The sequence below is a fragment of the Prionailurus bengalensis genome, chromosome C1, assembly GCF_016509475.1.
Source record: "Prionailurus bengalensis isolate Pbe53 chromosome C1, Fcat_Pben_1.1_paternal_pri, whole genome shotgun sequence".
NCBI classification, from domain to species: domain Eukaryota; kingdom Metazoa; phylum Chordata; class Mammalia; order Carnivora; family Felidae; genus Prionailurus; species Prionailurus bengalensis.
In genome coordinates, this window is record NC_057345.1 from 186316574 (window position 1) to 186339480 (window position 22907).

The following is a 22907-nucleotide window of genomic DNA, read 5'->3' on the forward strand; positions in this document are numbered from 1 at the left end:
GTTCAGTTGAAGGACTCGGTTCAAGTACTAACAATGAATTAGCCCACACCCCACTGCCAGTAGGGTTGTTACTTGGAGAAGTCGCCCTAGGCAGAGACAATGAACATGACCAGGGCAAAAAAAGAAGTGTGTGTCTGTGTGGTCGAGGAGAAATTAAGGAGGAGTGATCATCGTATTATCCATTCGTTTTCCACCAAAACCACATTGTAAAATGCCACTCAATCACTAATCTACATATATAATTCTTTCTAGAACTATGTAAATCACTTCAGACTCTAGAGAATAGATTCAGAAAATCTGCTTTGATACTTTCAAAAAGCCATTTTTTTTAAGGTAATATCATCTCTGAGAAGCTAAACATGCTTTAAATATGTTATCCAGTACATTCTGGAAACAAATGGAAAAGTTGAAGAGATGGTACCCAAAGTCAACACCAGAGAAAGAAACAGAACCTATGGATCCCATTAAATCATAGTCTTAATTCTAAATTAAGTTAAGGTAGCCAGAGGGAAAATGAAATCTGTTTAAAAAAATGCAACTCTGAGTGAAGGAGAAAACTGCTCAATATTGTGTGAAATTTTATATGTTTTATTCACTGTTGTACACGTGGTGCCTAGAATTAATACCTAGCATTAGTATATAGCATTAATATATAGCATGCTGAAGGAGCTATACAAATACTTGTTAAATAAATAAGTAAAAATGTGAGAATAAAAATAGCCAGACTTTTCAATCATATCTATAACTTGAGGCCTGAAAACAGTTTTATCAAACAATTTTAATCATCTTTACCAAAAGCCAGACGTAGCTAGTTATCTACGGAAGTATAAAGGAATGTATTTTCCTTCTCACAGATCAAGTGTAATGAGGCCCTTGATTAGAACAATGACATATCAATATCTACAAGTGCCTTAATGTTAGCTTAAGTTTATTGTTTTTTGCAGGTGGAGGAGAAGGGAGATGTGTTCCAATACACTACCTTAGGCTATTTATTTTGTCTCCTTCTTTCTCAGTCTGCTCCACATTGCTCATATTTAACCAGTCTGTCCCTTCACAAAATTAGCCACTGCCCCGTGTTCTTTCAGATTAAAAAAAAAAAGAAAGAAAGAAAAAAAGTGTTTCAGATTATTGAAAAGAAAAGAAGGAGGGTAGGAGGGAAGAAAGGAGGGAGGAAAAAATAGTCACAATGAGTTGGCTAGTAGAATAGCAAGAATATCTCCTAACAAATGCCATAGCAATATTTTTAAAAAGACAACTAAGCTTTATGTTCAAAAGTATTATCTTTAGTCTTATTTTCCTATAAGAACATCAATTATTGGCCAAGGTGCTAAAGGTTTTATATTATACCTCATTGCATTTAATATCAGCAGAAGAAAAAGACTATGACAATGTGTACAAAGAGAATCCTGCTGTCCCAAAACTTGAAAAAAACAGACACAGAGATCATTTACATTAGTGCTTTTAGTGGTTTCTGAGTGTGAGCACTGCAGACACTTGTATCAACAAGGAGCTATTGTACCAATGGAAATGACACGGGCGATCCTTTTTCTTCCCTTTACCTATCGAGCAGTGTTAGGCAAAGTGCCTTCTCTTCAGTTTCAGCATCTAAAAAATAAGGGCTGTATCAATAACCAACAGCATGAGCTGAAGGGACTGTGCTGCCTCTGAAAAATGCAAAATATCAAAATTAGGCTAGTATTTAAAGAAACATAGCAATCATAGAAGAGCAAGCTACTACAGAGACCAAGGTTCTCTATGTCCCCACAGGGCAGGAAAAGACTGGAAGAAGGGGAACCCAGCTGTTTGACAATTCACTTCAAACCAGTAGCTAACTCTGGACATTTAATTTGGAAGGCGGTGTGTTATTAAGGTTCAGCCACTCATAGGGAGAGCTCTGCTTGGCAAAAACACTAGAACAACCCCACAAAGAATGAGAAGCAGTAAGCTAACTCCAATTATTAAAATCATAAGCCTAGTAAATTGTTGAACCCACTTTAAAGACATAAACAGGAAGATCCAGATTACTATAAAATTCTACGTTTAATTTCTATGAGTATCTATAGCACAGTGCCTGAACGCATGGAAGGAAGCACATGATAAATGTAAGACAAACTGCAATAAAATAAAAAGGCATAATACTTTGGTATACACAGAACTTAAAATAAATCTTAGGCATTTGTTTCCTACTGCTTATATGTCTATAGCATTTCACATTTAAAAAGTCATATAAATCTCCCTTGATATCAGAATTTCATATGAGACTTGTTAATCATTACTGCAACCATCTACTCTGATAAATGCAGGGTCATAGGAGCCGTGATCTACTAAAAGGCTCTAACTTTCTGGCCCAAGGGCAACCCATTCACAGGTCATGTACAAATGGTATATAGCCAGTTAGCTTTCTACTTCCCATTCTTTTGACTTTATTCTAATATTTTCCCAAGCAGAGTTCCTCCTGGAAAACGCAGTGCCTTCTAAATTAAGCACTTGTATTACTATTTGGAAATGAAATGTCAAGACAGTTTGCCTTCATGAGGGTAAGGTGGACCAGTCAATTTCTCTTGTTATGAAATTTTAAAGTGGTAGTAAATATAGAGTGGGCAAAAAAAAAAAAAAAAAGCTGGATTTGATAAATAGAGAAAACTCAGGAGGTAGAGCAGAGGTCATGGATGGGCAGGTCAAGTTCTGAGGAGGCAGAATGATAATTCAGAGAAACTGTGAGTAGCAAATAGAAGTTATAAAATAGATAAAAATATAAGTGATAAATCAGATAACGATGGGAAAGAAAAGCTTGACAACAGAAGGAATCTGACATGGGGAAGAGGTGTGTTATATAAAGGATAGCAAAGGAGAGGATGAGCCCATGAATTTCCATGAGTGCTGAATTCCCAGTTCCAGGTGTACAGAAACCTAACTACATGCATAGCCCATACATCTGAATTTTCAGGAAGTTCTATCACTGTCAATTTCCCTTAATATATCTCCAAAAATTAAGCCAGAATTTCTGTCTTGCAACACACACACACACACACACACACACACACACACACACCCCCCACACAAAACCAAAACTTTAAGAAACTTTTAAAAAGCAGGCAACGAACTTACTTAAACCTCTAGAAAAGAACAAAGCCATAGGTAATGTCTAATCTACTCGCTTAGCTACCAACTCTAATGAGCTTCTTCAACTTTCTGACATCATTGCTGAAATAAACCTTTCCACTATATTTTGAAAGAAATGGTCTCAAGATGGAAATGTCCTTTTATCTAGAATAAAAAAATTGGTTGCAAATGACCTCCAAATCTCTTTATATTCCTGAATGGCAAATTGAAAACTTTGAACATGGTAAAAAGCTAGAATGCTCTTCAAGTTGAGGGACGCCTGGGTGGCTCAGCTGATTAAGCATCTGACTCTTGATTTCAGCTCAGGTCATGATCTCATGGTTCATGGGTTCAAGTCCCACATCAGGCTCTGTGCTGACAGTGTGGGACCTGCTTGGGATTTTCTTTCTCCCTTTCTCTCTGCTCCTCTCCTGCTTGTGCTTTCTCTCTCTCCTTGTCTCTCAAAATAAATGAATAAAAACTTCTAAAAAATGCTCTTCAAGTTGAATACATACATGCAGGATGACATAATGTTAATATGAGAAAAGTTAGTGTGGCTCCTCATGGATGTTAAGAAACTCCAAAAGTTCTCCCAAGGGAGGACCTACTTAGAACCAACTGCTGCAATATGTCATTAAAAATGGTGGAGTGTTCATGTTCATCTGTCCTCAGGCCTACAGTAGGGTTTCAGAACTCTGGGCCGCCCTTAGCACCCCTTGAATAGCAGCTTGTAAGGAACCCAAGAGGGGAGAAATTCTAGCAACCTGGCTAGAGAACTTGCAAACATCCTTAACTGGTTAATTAATTAGCCTACTTATTTTGTACAAGTTGTTCTTTTGGAAGCAAATTCAGAAAGCAAGATATGGCCCATACAGACGGAGTAGAAAGGCATGATTGAATTCACACAGCTTAAAGATAGATTTCAAGTACACTTACACATTAGCATTGAGAGTCATGTTCTAAATAAAGCTATCTCAAAACAGCTGATGAAAACTGCAAATTTCAGTCACATCAGTTCTGTGACATCACACTAGTAAGTTATAGGTTTCACTGTGTTAAGTTTCCCGTAAAGAAGAAAGCTCACAAAACTAAATCTATTCAGTAGAATGCTTAGAAATTAAATGGTATACATAAACGGCTTTGCCTAATACCAGACACCTAACAATATGTGTTCAGGGGATGCTGGTTGCTAAGTGTTGGCAGTTCCTTCCAGCGCACAGATACAAGTCAGACAAGTGTGGAATTAAGGTCTCACTTTGAGCACGTTACTTAACTTCTCTATGCTCCAGTTTTTTACATGTGAGAGTAGACAAAAACCACCCTCCTCTTTGGTTTTCCATAAGGTTAAAAGAAGACATATACAAATCTCACATTTTGAGAGCCTCACACCCAAAAAGGCTAACTGCTGCCAAGGAAGAATCAGAACCATCACCGACACCATCACCATCCTCATTGTTATTATTATTCCTGGATTTAATACAGGAAACACAGAATCATCCTCATAGGTACTTATAGTTTTGCCTGTTTGCTTTATATTACGGTGTTAGGCAATGAGTGGTCTATCTATTCCAGAGTGTCCCCACCCCAGCACTACTGACACTGTTCACAGATAGGTCTTTGTTTTAGGGGGCTGTTCTGTGCATCGCAGGGTAGACGGCAGCATTCCTGGCCCCCACCCAGTAGATACCAGTAGCATCTCCAAGTTATAATAACCGAAAATGTCTCCAGATGCTGCCGAATATCCCATGAAGGGCAAATTCACCGCTGGTTGAGAACCACTGGTTAATACCAATGACAAGGGATTGTTGGCTTCGAAAATGCTGAGAATTCTCTTGAGTGGGCGGCAATCCAGACAAGCAGAGGTACAATACTGGTGTCAGCTGTCACCCACCAGGTCTCACATTCTTAGTGTGTTGCATGGAATTTTAAAACAATTCCTTGTCAGGAAACCACACAGCAGCAAGCTCAGAATTCCTGAACTTACAAAATAAGCCATGGAAACACTGTGGTGGAAATATAATAAAGCAATAAAGCACAAACTACACAGACATGAACAATTTGGCAAATGTTCCCCAATCAACCCCACTCAGTGACCTAGTCATAGCATAAGCAATGTCCTTTCTTCTTTCTGCATTAAAGGGGGAGTGTGGTCAGAGGAAACACTGGATGCCAAAAATGCCTGTGTTTTCATTCAGCTGGCGAGCAAGGTTCAATGTCTCCGCTCTAGTCTTTCCAACTGTAAAATGGAGTTGGTAATAAAGAATACCCTGACCTAACTAGTTTTTGATTCTAAGTTGAGGATATCCATTCACTATAGGGCCTCAGGTCATAATAACCACTAGGGGGAAAATCACTATAACCATAAGAAATAATTTTGTCTCTGACCTTTTGGAATGAAAAAGTGGAATTTATTTCATCTTTTTCATGGAATGTTTTACTTTCCCATGCCATCTCACCTATGTTGGTCTTCTCACCATATCTATACAAGGACCGAAAACATTATGTATATCAGTATTTCACAACCTTTTTTTTTTTTCATTATTAACCACTGAAGGAAACTTCTTAGGCACTCCCCCAACCCCCCAATCATCTCCCCTGCTTCATGGAATATTCAGGGATATGCTGAATATCTCTTTATTTACTGTGTCCCTTGGGAGGGCCACAAACTATTGTAAAGTGAAGATGTCTATGCTTCCCAAGAATCCATTTTCACTCCCTAAGGCAACATTACCCCTCCTGAGGGTCATGATAAAGGTGGACAGATCTCGTTTACAACATGTGTTCAGGGCTTGAAAAGTCACCTTTTACACAGCAGGGACTTTTTTTTTTTTTAAAGTAATCTCTAGTAGTCCCAGTGTGGGACTCGAACTCACGACCCTGAGATCAAGAGTCACATACTCCACAGACTGAGCCAGCCAGGTGCCCCTACACAGCAAAGATTTAAATGAGTTTCTGAAGAGGCTTAGAATACTGGAAAGAATATGAAGAAAACAGGTAATCCCATATGACATCAAAGCTGAACCTCACCTGGAGAGGTATAGATTCCTAACCTCACTCCTCTAGGACCACAGTGCCTTAGTGACAGCACCCCTAAATGGCCCCAAGCCTAACTTGATCTCAGCTATAACCTAGCTTCATCTCTGAAGGAAAATTCCATCAAACACACATCTCTTGGTAAACATGCAAAGGATTCTGTTAGGTATTAGAATTATAAAAATAAATGGCATATAATGGCTACCATGGAAGAAATCAGAACCATGGGCAAAGGCATGTGCAGCTTTGGTTTGGCACCTTTGGGTGTAGAGCTGGAGTCACAGAGGCAAGGTGGCCTTACCAGGGCAGACATGACAGGAGCAAGGTCTAAATGAATCAAGTGGACAGGATGTGTGTGCACATACACAGTGTGAGTAAGGGGGATCTTGCAGCAGGAGAGTGACTGTGTGTCTTGCGTACAGAGTATCAGCTCCAGCCAAGTGGCCTAGTGGGTCAGATCTGAATTTTCTGCATTGTTACACAAAAGCTGTATTTTATGTCAAATCTCCTGATGTGGAAGTGTAGGCTTAAAATTTTAAAACCTTTTGTGGCTTAAAACAAAGAAACACAACTGCAGGCAATATAGGACTATCAATATGTAAACTATTTGCAAACAAATGACAAGAAAAATGTCCTCACTTCCTTGAGCAAAGAGGCTCAGATTCTAAGGTACTTCTCACATCACAGAAAGCACTGAATGCTGATATGAAGCTCCTTCCTTTATCTAGTACATCAATAAGGCACTAATTCAACAGACTAATCTGGTGGGTAATTATGCACAATTGGTCACATCTTTACCATTTAAGAAAAATCAAGGAATAGTATACCCTAACTACTCATAAAGAAATTTAAATGGCACCCTTCTATAACCACAAGTGGAGTAGACTTCTGCATGATTTTAGTATATCAGGAGCTCTTCATAATCACTGATTTCACCTATACTTAACAATTTAGTGATGGTGCATTTTCTGCCTAGACAAAGTGTAACATCACCAAACTAACATTACCCTATGTATGCATTTTAAAATTCCCCAAACATGTAAGTAATTATATTTCCCTAAAATTTTAGTTGATATAAAGGCACAAATGAATCATAGCCCTAGGCCCAATGGCTTAGCTTTTTCATAAATATAAACATTTTTTAGTAGTTTGAAATCTTTTAAAATACAGTCCCTCCTAAGTCACAGCAGCTGTGCCAACTGTATTCTCCAATCTCGGGAGTTCTGCCAGTTAGTTCCATTTATTTTTCTTCATTTTTTTATACCATGACTGTAATATAAAATTAATCCAAAGTTTTGTATTTTGCTGACAAACAAATGCAGGATTTCAAAGCAGTGTCACTGAGAGACTAGAACGATGTCAAAAAAAGAACACAAAAAAAACAAAACCAAAACAGTAATGTATTGGAGAGTTTTATAGTAGTTATGGGATCAAGATCAATGGCCAAGACAAAGTCAATGCAGAGAAAATTACCTTATTTGTAAACTCTTTAGCTAAGATCTGAATGATAGGAATAGCCTTTTATAAAAAAAGTGAATTCTCTTAGTGATATCAGAACTTAATGTTAATAGCCGCGAAGTGCTATTATAGGAAAATTACAAGCTGACTCTTTCCTAGTCATTAAATATTGTTAGCACACTCTAGTTTTGACATACTAACATAAAAGATAATAAAACTCATAAATCAATTGGTGGTCTGCTTCTAAGATTTACTTTACTCAAATTGGTCAGTTAGAATATTATACTGAATATCCTTTTAGCTACCTAAGCATAGGGACCTCATAGAGATGAGAACTTCTGAACAAAGAATGGAGAAAGAAGTGTATAGGAATCATCACCCAAATGAAGGGAGATCCTTAATTATAATGGTTTTAGAATTTTTATCTCAAATTTCTCTAAATTTCCGTTATCTTATGATAAAAACTGAATGCAATAAGTGTCTACGATCAATCAGTTTTTCACTTCTGTTCTGTTTCTACTTCACCTAGACTGAACGGACCCTGAATGAAAAGTCCAAAGTTGGTAGTTCCCTGAAGCTAGTCCTTGGCCTGTGTTGCTTCAACACAGAAGTTTTGACTAGTTCACATCAAAACAAGAAAAACAAGGGTGACAGGAAGTTTTTCATATGACTGAATTTATATAGTTTGTAAGATTTTTTTTTGTTCTGAGGCTACCCTTTTCATTAATTTGTTAACATTAAAAAGTTTACTTTATAAAATGATATGGATAATAAATTGGAGCTTCCCTTGAATTTTTCAAGTGAATGTATTTTTCAAAAGACAAGGTTGGTGAACTTTTATTGGCTTCCTCTTTAATTTTAATTTCTACTAAATCTCAAAATCTAAAAACCACTGCTTTGTGTGACTTAGAATATTTGTCTAATTATCTATAGGAAGGTACCCTGGTGCTTGGACAAGGCCTCTGCCAGGAAAGGACAGGACAGGGAAAGGGGAAGGTGGGTCCTGAAGGGTAAGCCCTGGGGCTCACCTCCAGGGAATGAGTTGCCCCCAGCCCAAGTCTAAGACCAGGACAGCGGGCTTCACCACTTAGCTGTGTATTCTTATCACCCACCTGCTCTGAGTTCACTGTGACCATGTTAAGAGGCTGCTTCCAGGTGCTTCTAGTACGAATTCATGAGTCTAATCATTTGGGCAATTCACTCTGTGACTTTGGAAAATGACCAATGACAGCATGAAAGCACTGACTGAGATGTCAGTATTGGGATGATAAGTGATATAATGGACCCGTTGACTTCTGGCTTCTCCTCCAGGCATGTGAGATTGAATTGAGGTGAAAGGAGTCAAGGAGACCTCAGGGTAGAGCATTTTGCCAAGTCCTTGACCACCTCTCCTTTGATATCTTGATCAAGAAACACACTACATGCTTCCTTCATTCTCCTCATTTTCTCTTCCATTCCACACACACAGGCATGCATTCCTGCTTTCTTCTTGCTACACAAAAGGAGGTTCAGACAGAAACCCTGCAGGGTCCTCTTTGGTGGTGTTTGAGACTGTGATAGTGGACAATAGGACAAATCTCAAAACCTACAAAAATTTGTGGCCAAACTCAAAGGGGTCAGACCTTGGGATATTAACCTAGTTAATATTTCTTCCTAAAAGTTACTGATTCTAGACTGCAGCAAGACTCAGTGGCTAAACTCAACTGCTTTCAGAAAGAAATATTATTTCTCTCAAAGAGAGTAAATACTAACCAAACAAAACATGCAACCCAAATGAACACAGATTGCTAACAGAGAGGAAACCAAAAACAGCAAAGACTCATCATAAAATACTAAGAACCTATCATAATTTCTCAAAGGTTCAGTTGAGTTCACTGGTATTTTCTAGCTCAGGTGGATATATTTGTTTTCCTCAGCCTAATCAACCATCCTTTGAGGGATTTCAGATTAATTTATTAGCTACTTCAGATTTTTTTTCTTTAAAAAAATAAACAAGCTGATAGAAACTATGAACTCTGTTTCCTGATTGGGAGACGGAATTTGCCACATGTGCTTTGGCTTCACAATCCCACAAATAAAACACACCCAGGAAAGCAGCTGCCTCTGGATTCGACTCCTCACCCATTTTTCCCCACGTGAGCATGTGCACGTGTATACATGCACACACATGCACGCTGTGCCCACTGTGAGAACAGGGTGCCTCATCTTCAGGGACATGGCAGGAGACACCTTCCAATGGGAGGTGGCATGGTGTGTCCCTTGACCCTTGACACTTGCTGACATCAATAGCCTCGCTCAGGTTGGGGAAAGAAAGGGGTGCTGACCTGTACTGGCTCAGGGGGAAGCTGGACCACGTGCTGCATGCGCTCGCTGTGGTGATGCCTTGATTCTTCCTCATAGATCACATCCCTCTCATGCTGGGGAAGGTTCAGGAAGCGACGGATGGTACACAGGTTCTCCCAGAGTGTGCGGTTCTCTGGGCTGGGGTTCTCCTTCCAGCGGAGCAGTTCACACAGCCAGCCCTAGAGGGAGAGAAGGTCACTTGAGTTAATGTGTAGGGTGCAGAGCAGCAGAGGATAGCCTGACTGAGGTCACAGTCTGACAACTCTGAAGAAGCAACCAATGACCACACAGGTGGTTACACCAATGCCCCAAAATCTTCATTCTTGTTAATGATCTTATCACCCTTCCTACTGAATATATTTTCAACTAATTTACAGTTCCTTTTTGTAAAAGATACTCAAGCAAGATTACAGTTATCTGATTCTCAAAAAAAAAAAAAATCATTTCATGTTGATCAGCTACAATTTTTAAAGACTGCCCAATTGGATACTTTCCATTCTAAGAAAAATGTGAAAATGAACAAATATGTATTGACAACATAGTGAATTCTAAAGAAGGAGAAACATTTAAGTGTAAATAGCACCGAATTCTCTAGGAAGGAAATAGTCTTAGAATTATCAATAACTCCACAAAATAAAAACAACAACCTTAGCAAGAATGAAAAAGTTATATGTATTTTCAGTCTCTGAATGCCTTGGGCCCTAGGCCCACTTAACCATCACCGTCCCGCCACAGCCACACCTGCAGGAAGGTAGGCAGTTGGTCGGGTCACACCTGCAAATGTGCTCCCAATTCTGGCATCCGGATGTTCTCTCGCTTGAAACTGCACGAGAAAGAAAATGTAATGCAAATAATGATGGATTATATGAAAATAATACAGAGGATGCTGTCAACATCGCTCACTGACTCATGTCAAAATATTTTACCCAGTAGCTTTCTAACCCATCATTTCCAAGCTACATCGCTAATTTTAAAAACAAGAATTGTCCCACATCACGCCTCTTGCAAAAGAGTAAGAATTTTTCTGAAAAGGTGCATAAAGAAACACAAATGACTTTGTAAAAATTAAATCCCGAATCCCAACAAATTCTATATCATAACTTGTAAGCCAATGAAAGTTCCTGACATGCATTATAAAAACCCCATATAATATCGTAAGCTGTTGTTTGTCTAACTCTCCACTGTGTCTTCTGCCTTTACCCAAAAAAAGGCAAGATTTGATTATCTCCGCTGCATCAGCCAAGACAGCAACACCAGCTGTTCTCATTGTGCAGCCTCTTCCTCGCGGCCTCCATGTTAATAACCTGATCATTCCATTTTCTCCTTCAACTGCCGGCTGCAGCACCGCGAAGAGACAAAAACCCAGGCCCATCTGCAGCAGCTGTAGGCACTGAACTGTGAAGCCACTGGGGATTTATAAACTAATCTGTAACACAACACTGCCTTGTTTTTACAAGTGAGAGGCCACATTTGCGCAGACCTGATCTTTTCTTGCAATAAACTGGGAGCTGGGGAGAGTTAGAGGGTTAGGAAGAATGAAAACAAGATATCGAATCATTTGCTTGGAAATGTTTTTCCAAGTATTTCCATAGATTTCTTTCAAGTCAATTGAGAGACAGGTAAATGCTGATTTTCAAGGTGCAACGTGTATGAAAACTGAAGACAATTAAATTTTTTATCCCTATCAGGAAATAAACTATATTTTTAAAAAATCTCCTAGTCCCAAAGTGTTTCCTCAAGGGTTTCTTTGTACAAAGGAAAGAATTCTTGAAATGGAAAATAAACCATCTGTGGAAAACTGAGCTCCTATTTCTCTATCTCTATACAGATCTGAGTCTCCAACCGAACTCTTTCAAATGTTTCAAACAGGTATGTTTAACATCTCCCAGGGGAGGCTATAGCATAGAGACCAATCATTTAACAGAAAATAAAAACAAAAACCTACATCTGTTAAAAGATGAAGTTCTGAGATACCCAGACCTTAAGGAGGACACAGCACCTGCTGTTCCGCCTGAGGAGTGAATTGCATTGTGGGAAGCTGCAGCTTGAAAGGAGACAGGTGACAGCTGAGTGGTATCTCCACTTATGATACTCGGAATGTCTCACACAACATTCATTGCTGCATTTGATTTATATGCGCTGTTATAATCTGCACTCATTACAATCACTTAGAACAAACTACAGGCCTCGTTATGGACTGTGTGCTGTCTGCCATCAGTCTTTAAGAAGTGTGGTGCTCAATTTGCCCACTGACATGCAAGGTCCTGACCTTGAAGCTATTAGGGAGCAGATTAGACACAAGTGTGATCATGTGTGCAGGCATAAGCAAACCAAATTAATTTCTGGCACAGGGAGGTAGCCAACAAGACCCTGTTCTTAGGGAACCAGAGAACTTCCTCAAATCCCTGATGGAGCTGAGCTAATAGCATGTTTAAGGGAACCCGGTTTTGAAGATGAAGCACATTCATGGTATTTAGAGGGTTATTAATCTAGTTTCCCCACAAAGTGTTTGCTTGGCTGATCAGATTAAGGGATGGAGCCTTCCACAGTGCACCCCCACCACAGCAGGCCCCAAGAAATCTGTGATACTTCACAGCCTTGGACATATTGCACCATGTGTACCCAGCTGCTTCAATAATTAGCTTATGAATGTATCAGCTGGTTCTGTGATTTTTATAAATAATAACTAACCTACAGAGCAGAAAGACTGTCGAGAGCCTTACAGTAGCACAAAACTGCAAGGTGCTCCTAACTCTGACTTGCTGTTCCACTGAACGCCGATATCCCCTACTAGTGGGGCTCCTGTAATGCCATTTATAAATATTTATTTTGCATTTGAAATGGCCATCTATGTGTGTCAGTTTTCTTCACAGCAGCCATAATTTACTTTCCTTTTGCTCTGGCTCACCACTCGTTCCACGTATTTGTAGCCTTACCTTCCAAAAATCTATTCTCCCTCCCCATTTCCCATCTCACCCTCCATCTTTTTATTTACTTGATCCTTCCACCGACCCATTCGGGATGCCTATCTCTGTTTTCTCAATGGGGGTCTCTTATTAGCTTGTTTAGTGGCTAATGAATGTGTGAGAAAGTGCCATGTTGCTGCATGAACACACATGTATGAAACTGTGAGTGAACCCACCACAGAAGAGATAAAGAGTCCCCACATTGGGATTTTTTTTTTTCATTTATATAATTTTTGCATGCCGTCCAAGAAAGTTTTGCAGTATCAGGAAAAAAAAAAAGTGTAAATGTCAAATAAAACAGTGACAGATGACAGTATTCTCTATTGAATAGCACTGTTTCTGTCGTGCATGTTCAATGGGAACTCATGAATTATTAATAAACAAATCTCCTTTTTCTGTTAAAAATCTCAAGTAGGTTTTTTGTTGTTATTCCCTGCCGTGTTGTGTGGAGAATTCCAGGAGATTTATTTTCATTTCAGAAATGCTGATACAGAAGTTTATCTGATTTCCAGTCCTGGTCAGCACTGGGAGCAGGCACCATGAACTGCAGGTATATACCTATCTGTAATTTCTCTTTTAGTCTGGCTGTAAATTCTGACCAAAGGTTAGTTACATATTCATATAGTCAGGTTAGCCTTTCTAGTATGGTAAAACTGAGGCTAAAAAGAGAGTTACAGCCAGGAAGCTCAGAGAATTTTCAACTTTGAGCCCTGAGACTAACTGCTAAGTTCCTGGTCTGACATTAAATGATTGGGTTACCGTTGGGCAATGGTTACCCTCTTACAGCTTCTGGAATATAACCGCAAAAGGAGGGGTTTACAAAAGATGGTCTCTAAGTTCCCTTTCCAGCTCCACATTCCATGGTCTGTTACCTTGTTATTTGTCAGAAATAGCAGATAATAATTAGCCATCAGGGTTAAAGTACAAAGAAACCACCTTAAGCGGGTGATTAAGGGCAACATCACCAGTGATAACATATGGACATCATGAACCCTGTGGTATGACGCACTCCAAAGGACACAACACAGTATCTGCAGAAGTCTTGCCAAAAATGCATAACCCCAGTTGAATCATGACAAACCCAAATTGAGAGATGTTCAACAAAATAACATATCAGTATTCTTCAAAAGTGGCACTGTCGGGGCGCCTGGGTGGCGCAGTCGGTTAAGCGTCCGACTTCAGCCAGGTCACGATCTCGCGGTCCGGGAGTTCGAGCCCCGCGTCAGGCTCTGGGCTGATGGCTCAGAGCCTGGAGCCTGCTTCCGATTCTGTGTCTCCCTCTCTCTCCGCCCCTCCCCCGTTCATGCTCTCTCTCTCTCTCTCTGTCCCAAAAAGTAAATAAAAGTTGAAAAAAAAAAATTAAAAAAAAAAAAAAAGTGGCACTGTCATTAAAAAAAAGAAAGAAGGAACGAAAAGAGGAGCGCCTGGGTGGCTCAGTCGGTTAAGCATCCACCTCTTGGTTTTGGCTCAGGTCATGATCTCACAGGTTCGTGAGTTTGAGCCCTGCATCAGGTTCTGAGCTGACATCGAGGAGACTGTTTGGGATTCTGTCTCCCTCTCTCTCTGCCCCCCACCTTACTCATGCTGTATCTCTCTCCTTCAAAATAAATAAAAATAAACTAAAAAAAAAAGAAAAGAAAAAGGAAATACCGAGAAATGGCCACAGACTACAGAAAACTCAAGAGAAATAAAAACCAAATGCAGTGTGATTCCTGGATGGGATCCTGGCACAGAAAATGGATATTAGTGGGAAAACTACTGAAATTAGAATAAACTTTTTAGGTTAGTTAATGGTATTAAAACAATGTTAATTTCCTGGTTTTGATAACTGCACTGTGGTGATGTAAGATGCTAACAACAGAGGAAGTGAGGGTTATATGGAAACTGCACTATTTTACAACATTTCTGTGACTCTAAAAAATTTGTTAAAAACAAAAAAATGTCAAGAAAAACTTATGTAGAAAAATATCCATGGAGTCTAAGTGTAATGATAACAAGGAATTTATGATTAAAACTCTTTTACCGTCAAACTCTGAATCCAGAGAAGGAATAGAAGTTTAAAGTCTGCATCCTTGTAATCAATGGTTAAAGAGTTTCCAAGCATTCAATGCATAAGTATCTATAACATCTCATTTTAGCCATCTAATCAGCCTCTTAAACAAATGTTTCCTTCAGTCAAAAACACAGCTCTGACCACCCTTTCCAACTATGCAGGTGAGGAGACACTCATACCATTCAAGATATAGTTTGTTTACAATCCATATGTTCCGGAAAAGTTGCCTGCCAATCTAAATTTACAAAGCAAATCATGTTGTAAATGTATTAGGAATCTTTACTACTTGAAGGAATGTGCCATTGTTTCTTTTTAAAAGATGAATAATCCCATAGTTTATCTTTTAGTGAATGGACGGTTTTAATTAAAGATCTACTTAAATGAGACATCCCTATTTCCCAATTCAAAAAGCATTTAAAAAGGCAACAATAAGAACCGTCATTTGCTCCCATTCTTCCTTCATGGTCTCATCTCCTATCAATTTCTCTATTGACTTTGTGCTCCAGCCATGGTGAATTACTCCCAGACTCTGAAGATACTTGGTATTCCCACCTCCAGGCTGTGGGGTATATACCTACCCATCTGTAATTTCTCTTTGGTTTCAACCAATGGCTGGCTGTAGTTGCTTTAGCATTTTTAGTATGGTAGAAGGAAGGCTAAGTGAATCATAAGCGTTTTGAGCACAGCTAATACTGCTCTTGTTACTCCCTTGGCTGGAATGTCTCATATTCAACCTTCTGTCCCCCATGAGAAGGTACATGCCAAGGCTCAGCTGACAAGGCCTCACCTGATCTGTGAGAACTGTTTGGTCATTCCTGTCTGTATGACCCCAAAGCATGTTGCTTATACTCTTCTACAATTTGATGATGATGATGATGATGATGATGATGATGATAACGGTCAGCATCTTGGGGTGCTTGGGTGCTCAGTCGGTTAAGTGTCTGACTTCAGCTCAGGTCATGATCTCACGGTTCATGAGTACAAGCCATGTGTTGGGCCCTGTGCTGCCAGCTCAGAACCTGGAGCCTGCTTCAGATTTTGTCTCCCTCTCTCTCTGCCCTGCCCCCTTCTCATGCTCTGTCTTTCTCTGTCTCTCAAAAATAAATAAATGTTGGGGGCGCCTGGGTGGCTCAGTCGGTTGAGCGTCCGACTTCAGCTCGGGTCATGATCTCACAGTCTGTGAGTTCGAGCCCCGCGTTGGGCTCTGTGCTGACAGCTCAGAGCCCGGGGCCTGCTTCAGAATCTGTGTCTCCCTCTCTCTCTGACCCTCCCCCATTCATGCTCTGTCTCTCTCTGTCTCAAAAATAAATAAATGTTAAAAAAAATTTTTTAAATAAATAAATGTTAAAAAATTAGAAAAAGAAAAAAAAAGAATTGTCAGCTTCTTGATGGGGGCGGAGGGAAAAAGTTGGTTTCTGGCTCATTTTAGCATTTTCAGAGCAGTGTGATCCTTACACAAAAAAGACACTTTATAAATGTTTATTAGATGTACTGAAATTAGCTGAGTGCATAGAAATTAGCCTACTGGCATGTTTTACAGCCTCAAATTCAAAGAGGTTTCGTTGAAGAGGGGCACTATTTCTCTGAAGTTACCCTGTCAATGTTCTGAAGATTGTTCTCCCATCTCTAATGCATGAATACAATAAAAATGGGATGATCCAATTTACATTATATATTAATGTGTTATATATAATATATAAATGCAAATAATGACAGGTCTCTCAGAATATTAATTCAGTTTGTAATCTTATAGCAAGCACCCATCTACTACGTGCCATACAATGTGCTGGTATGTTACATACATCATTTGTCTTGATTACTTTTATTAAAAAGGTGAATTGAGATCACCAGCAAGGAAGTGAGTATTTGGACTATGAAGCTCAGGAAAAATATCATCATAGAGAATATGACATGAAAGGTGGATCTTGAAAGATAAAGATGGATTTCACTAGGTGGGGAGAGGAAGTAATCAGAAGAGACAACATTACCAGCAAATGCATGGATTTAGAAAATTATCACACCCCAGGAATCAGAAGCAACTTTGCAGTCTAGAAACAGAGGTGGGGTCAGATTATAAAGAATAACATGCAAAGAAATTTCATCTTAATTGTATGGGCCATGGGAGCTATAGAAAGCTTCTAAATGATATGACAAATAATTAACTTTTCTTTCTTTTTTCTTTAAAGTTTATTTATTTTCAGAGAGAGAGAGTGAGTGTGAGTGGGAAAGGGACAGAGAGAGACATAGGGAGAAAAAGAGAATCCCAAGCAGGCTCCACACTATCAGGGCAGAGCCCTCCATGGGACTCAAACCCACAAACCCTGAGATCATGACCTGAGCTGAAACCAAGGGTCAGACTCTCAATCAACTGAGCCATCCAGGTGCCCCTTTTCTTTCCCTTCCTTCCTCCCTCATTCGTGTCTAACAAGAAGTCCTTAGAGAAAAAACTATGATAAATACAGTCAACATCACTTATCCTAGCCTAGATTTTTTTTTCCCCCAACAGTAAAATCAGGACTCACAATGACCTGGTAATGGTAAAGTACATAATTCATATGTTTCACCCAATAGGAGTTTTCATTCTCACAAAAAAAATGACATATATCATAAATACTACACTGTATCAATAATTCTAAAAAATCTGTTCTCGTTATTCTAACCATTTTCCTTTCTCTCCGTGTGTGTTGTTATTGTTGTTATTCACATGAGAATTTTTTTACAGCTTTCTTGGATTAAAAAACGAACCAGGAAGGGCAGTATCTATTTTACTTATAGAACATTTTAAAGTTTTAAAATTTTCAGGTAGACAGCAACAGAGTGACATTCTGCAAACTGCATACCAAAGGCTGAGAATGTCCAAATAACCAGGGAGGTCTTTCCCAAGACAATAATATGACCATTGTTTGAGTGCGGACCCCAGTAGATATGGGTTTTAATCCCATAAGCTCCAAACCTTCCCTTGAAGTGATGGAGGAGGGGAAACAAAAGGGAAGAGCAGTGTTTCTGTCCGTGGTACTGAAATGTCACTGTGTACTGAGTGATTTTCCTACCCCAGGACACTGGTAATGACTCCAACTTCTCCCAGGCCCCATGTTTTTTCCTTTAAAAAGTCTAAGTTTTAAAAAGTTTAAGTGTTGATGACAATTTTCCTAGTTTTTACAATATTTAAGAATAAATACAAACCAGCATTTGCTTAGCAACAAACACAAGTTTACAGCCTAGTCTGATCTACAAAGAGAGAAAGTGAGTAAGTAAGTAAGTGAGTAAGTAAGTAAGTAAGTAAGGTTGTATTTGCCTTGAAGACAGGGCCTTGTCACAGTCATTATGTTGTAATGTGCCCTAGGGGCCTAACACAGAGCTGATAAGTGAATTCAGCCTAGAAATAGTAAGAACCCCCCACTGCCACCACACCCCCCCCACACCCCGCCTTTGCCCCTCTAGGAACTCCAATGAATGAATAAGTCAGCAAATGAACAGTTCTTTAGGAGAATGACTCAAAGCTTCTTGCACAGAAATGTAAAAGGCCATTTACTCACCCACATCCTCAATACAGAAAATGTCAGCATATGTAACCAAAAGGAAATGTTTTCTGAGTGTCTCAAAAGAAAATTCATATTATTAACCACAGACAGTCGCTTTCTAAATGGAAGCACATAAAGTCCCCAAACAAACTTTTGTAACTGTGAAAGGATTTCTCTTCAGCTGGTTGAGACTCTTCTGAAGTGTGAAATGAGCCAGATAATATTCAGCTCTTGTTTCTTAGTCACCAAATTCTCTTTTCATGAATCCAATAAGTGTCTATTAAAATAAATAAACCCCCTAATGATTCAAGATAACCTAATCAAGAAAACTGAAATGGATAAAAGGCTAACTGCAAGGGAGACTTGTCAAGGGCTTCAGTGACTCCCTGACGAGGAGGTCATCTAAACCCGAGAAAGGTTTGTGCTTAGCATTTGGTTACAGTTCAAGGTTAATTATTTTATACCTTGAATGTGGTAAGTAAAAATGATCTGCTTCTTTTTGTATTTTTCAAAATTGTACACTAAGTTCTAAACTATTTTCATGGGGACCAATTTTCAGCTGTCTCTGGGCATGTCTCTCACATTTCTATGGATGTGTTTGTAAAGATTGAATCTGTAATTGAGAGTAATGAAAATTTTATTTCAAAACAACTCTTTAACTTCTGTTACAGAGGACTCAAGACAAAGGGGAATTTCATAAAATCTCCCTCCTTGCCAAAGATGCATGGGAGAAACAAAGCTATATAATAATGTGGAGACATGGTATGATTTTATATAAATATGTACACACATACATATATGCCTACATGACAATATGCACCTGAAAAAGCCATTCATATCTGTCAAAAAGATGAATGAATCTGGAATTTTCTACTTCTCCACTTAAATACCAGAAAGGTATTAATAGCAAAATGTTCTAGGCTACAACATCAAGCAGAAAAGAACCAAAATACTTCAAGTCCCTGACTTCAGGTCCAAATTCCACATACCTGTGACATAATACTATATATTTTGCAAACTGCCTCAAAAATTTGTAAGTGCGGGGGCGGGTGGAGGAGGGGAACCCAGACACAGAGGAAACTGGGAATAAGAATTTTTTTTTTTTTTTGAAAGATCAGAGCTGGGGCCAGAGTGAGGCAAGCAAACAACTAATGCACAAAATTTAAGGAGTGCGGCTCTGAAAGTGTGTGCCTCCTTCACATTTATACCTAGGACCCAGCTTGCTTCACCCTGGTCTTGGCCCTGTGAAAGGAAGATGATTACACAGTTTCTACAGCAAAGTGGTAGGGGCTCTTCATAGGCACAAACATTCTCCAGCTATAAGAACCCTGATTTAACTCAATGTGCTCTTTGTAAGAGGGCTGGAAGAGTTTGGAGAAGTAGTTTTAATAGGTCAACCTGATTTGCTTCACAAGCAAGTTTACAAAGGTGCCATGCCATGAACTGGAAAAATAATGTAACTCAAGGATTTCTGCAGTAGATAAAGATGTGCTTAAAACTTGTACAAAAACTTGAGCCATGGGTAAAGGTATCTGACTTTTAAAAACTGCCTATGAACTCTGTGATTAATCTTCATTGATATCTGAATAAAGGCTTCCTTAAAAGCTACTTTTAGAGCATGAAACATTACATAATTAATTGTGGGTTGGTAAAAAGAACCCCATACTATAAGACTGGTACAAAAACTGAGACCTTGAGGGAATTTCTACTGATAATCTCAACAGAATGTAATCTTTTGAGATAATGCTGAAAAAAAAAAAAAAGGCAGAGAATGAAGGGCTCAATTTGACGCTTAAACATCATTGTGTTGACTGCCTGCTTTAATCTGGCATTTGAGAATGTTGAGAAATCTAATTTCTTCACTACTTGGCATAGTAACTTTTTTCAAATGGTAATTGTAATGTAAATATATTAATTTTTTTCTATTTGAATTTGGTGGATACGCCTGAAATTGTAGTAAGTGACAACTGACGAAAGTAGAAAGCTCTCCTTGATAGGCTGTCGATATGACTGCATTACTGAGAAAGCAGCCTGGCAGGAAGGGGCAGCTACTGAGGATGGCTACGTGCCACGTTTTAGCCTGCCTTACATGCTAAATAGGAGATAGCAAAATCATTAGGAGTGAGACTGAGACCACCCACTCACATGGCTACCACTTCCTGTCACTTTTTATACCAGAGAGATGGTGCAGCCAAACATGTACTCCCGATAGCCTGAGATATCCCAGCTCCAGTAAAGCCATTCCCATAAAGGGAATGTAGTAAGTTAACATAAATGTCAAACATCTTTTTGAGCAAAGTGGCAAAACCTTGATCTCTGTGTGATATTTTTGAAAGGCTAAGAAACTAATGATGAGATAAAAGCTAGTATTTTATACTTTGTAAATTTACTCTCCTACAAGAGGATGTGGAGAAACGGGAACCCTCTTGCACTGTTGGTGGGAATGCAAATTGGTGCAGCCGCTCTGGAAAGCAGTGTGGAGGTTCCTCAGAAAATTAAAAATAGACCTACCCTATGACCCAGCAATAGCACTGCTAGGAATTTATCCAAGGGATACAGGAGCACTGATGCATAGGGCCACTTGTACCCCAATGTTCATAGCAGCACTCTCAACAATAGCCAAATTATGGAAAGAGCCTAAATGTCCATCAACTGATGAATGGATAAAGAAATTGTGGTTTATATACACAATGGAATATTACATGGCAATGAGAAAAAATGAAATATGGCCTTTTGTAGCAACGTGGATGGAACTGGAGAGTGTGATGCTAAGTGAAATAAGCCATACAGAGAAAGACAGATACCATATGGTCTCACGCTTATGTGGATCCTGAGAAACTTAACAGGAACCCATGGGGGAGGGGAAGGAAAAAAAAAAAAAAAAAGAGGTTAGAATGGGAGAGAGCCAAAGCATAAGAGACTGTTAAAAACTAGAACAAACTGAGGGTTGATGGGGGGTGGGAGGGAGGAGAGGGTGGGTGATGGGTATTGAGGAGGGCACCTTTTGGGATGAGCACTGGGTGTTGTATGGAAACCAATTTGTCAATAAATTTCAGAAAAAAATAAAAATAAAAATAAAAATTAAAAAAAAAAAAATTTACTCTCCTACATGAAAAGCTGGGCTTAAAAAAAAAGAATTATAGTTTTAACTTGTCTTACAATTACGTGTTGTACAGTATGATCTCAATTAGGATATAAACATGCATGTGCACATCCACACACACACTACACATTAGAAAGAAAGACTCTAAAATATTAATAGTGGGGCGCCTGGGTGGCTGTCACTTAAACATCTGACTCTTGGTTTTGGCTCAGATCATGATCTCACAGTTCGTACGTTTGAGTCCTGCATCGGGCTCTGTGGTGACAGTATGGAGCGTGCTTGGGATTCTCTCTCCCTCTCTCTCTGCCCCTCCCCTGCTTGCGCTCTCTCTCAAAAAATAAATTAAAAAAAAATTAAGATGTTAATAGTAACTACCCCTGCACTGTAGAATTACAGGTGATTCATGTTTTTACCTTTATACTTTTCTTCATTTTCTAAATTTTTAAAAATAAGAATGCTATTACTTAAGCAATCATAAAATAGAAGTTTTTGCTTTAAAAAAAAGAACTATGTACAACTAAATTGTGCCTGGGCATTTTTAAGAGACACAAAAGCAAAGGTTAATGTGGTAGCCCATGACTAAACGAAGAAAACATCTTAGTACATATACTGAATGTGATGTTTTTCTTTATGTAGAGTTGTCTATCTTTCCTTTGCTTTTGCTTTATTTTAAAAGGATGTCGTAAAGAGCTGCATATTTTAATCATTCAGAGTGTTAAGCAAATTAGACCATGTATAAGGGGAGATTTTATGATAGGAAAGAAAGTTCATAAAATCTGAGTTTGTAATCTACATCTAAAGCTAAGTAGCCTTCTACTCAGGAATACAATTTATTAAGTCAGTAGGAACATGGAATATAATTTTGTTGGATAGAAACATAAGTAGTAAGGAAGGAATAAAGGTCAGTACACAAAATCTACTTAATCCTAATGTACATAAAGCATAGAACATACTGAAACCCAATCACCATGGAGCACACAGCTTCTATGCGGAAAAGGATTTCAGAATTGTGTACTGGAACTGGAATGGCCAGAAACTCATCTTCCCTAGCTGTAGTAAGATCATGATTATGGCTCCCTCTCTGACTTCTCCATGCAGTAAGAATAAGGACTTTCCTATCCCTGATCCTAGTGTTAGCTTCCCAGTGTTAGATCCTAGTGTTAGTGGGAGTGGAGAAGTGTGTGTGGCAGGGAGGGGAACTCCAGGGTCTTTTAACTCCTGGTGGAGATGAGGACATCCTATGTCATCTCACCAGACAGCCCCGTGGGTCCTGGTTTGTTCCCAGATGACTCTCTTTCTGTTACCCCAGCAGCCTCTGGGGTTGGCCC

At 39.1% G+C, this 22907-nt stretch overlaps 1 protein-coding gene across 2 annotated transcripts in view; it reads right to left on the reverse strand.

The window, feature by feature from the left end:
- Positions 1-22907, reverse strand: part of SATB2 (SATB homeobox 2) — a 188517-nt gene that overhangs the window by 25486 nt on the left and 140124 nt on the right. For both annotated transcript variants that reach the window (XM_043577412.1, XM_043577413.1), the window contains exon 10: positions 9918-10115. In XM_043577412.1, the coding sequence (XP_043433347.1) occupies positions 9918-10115 (198 nt within the window). The remainder of the gene's footprint in view (positions 1-9917; positions 10116-22907) is intronic.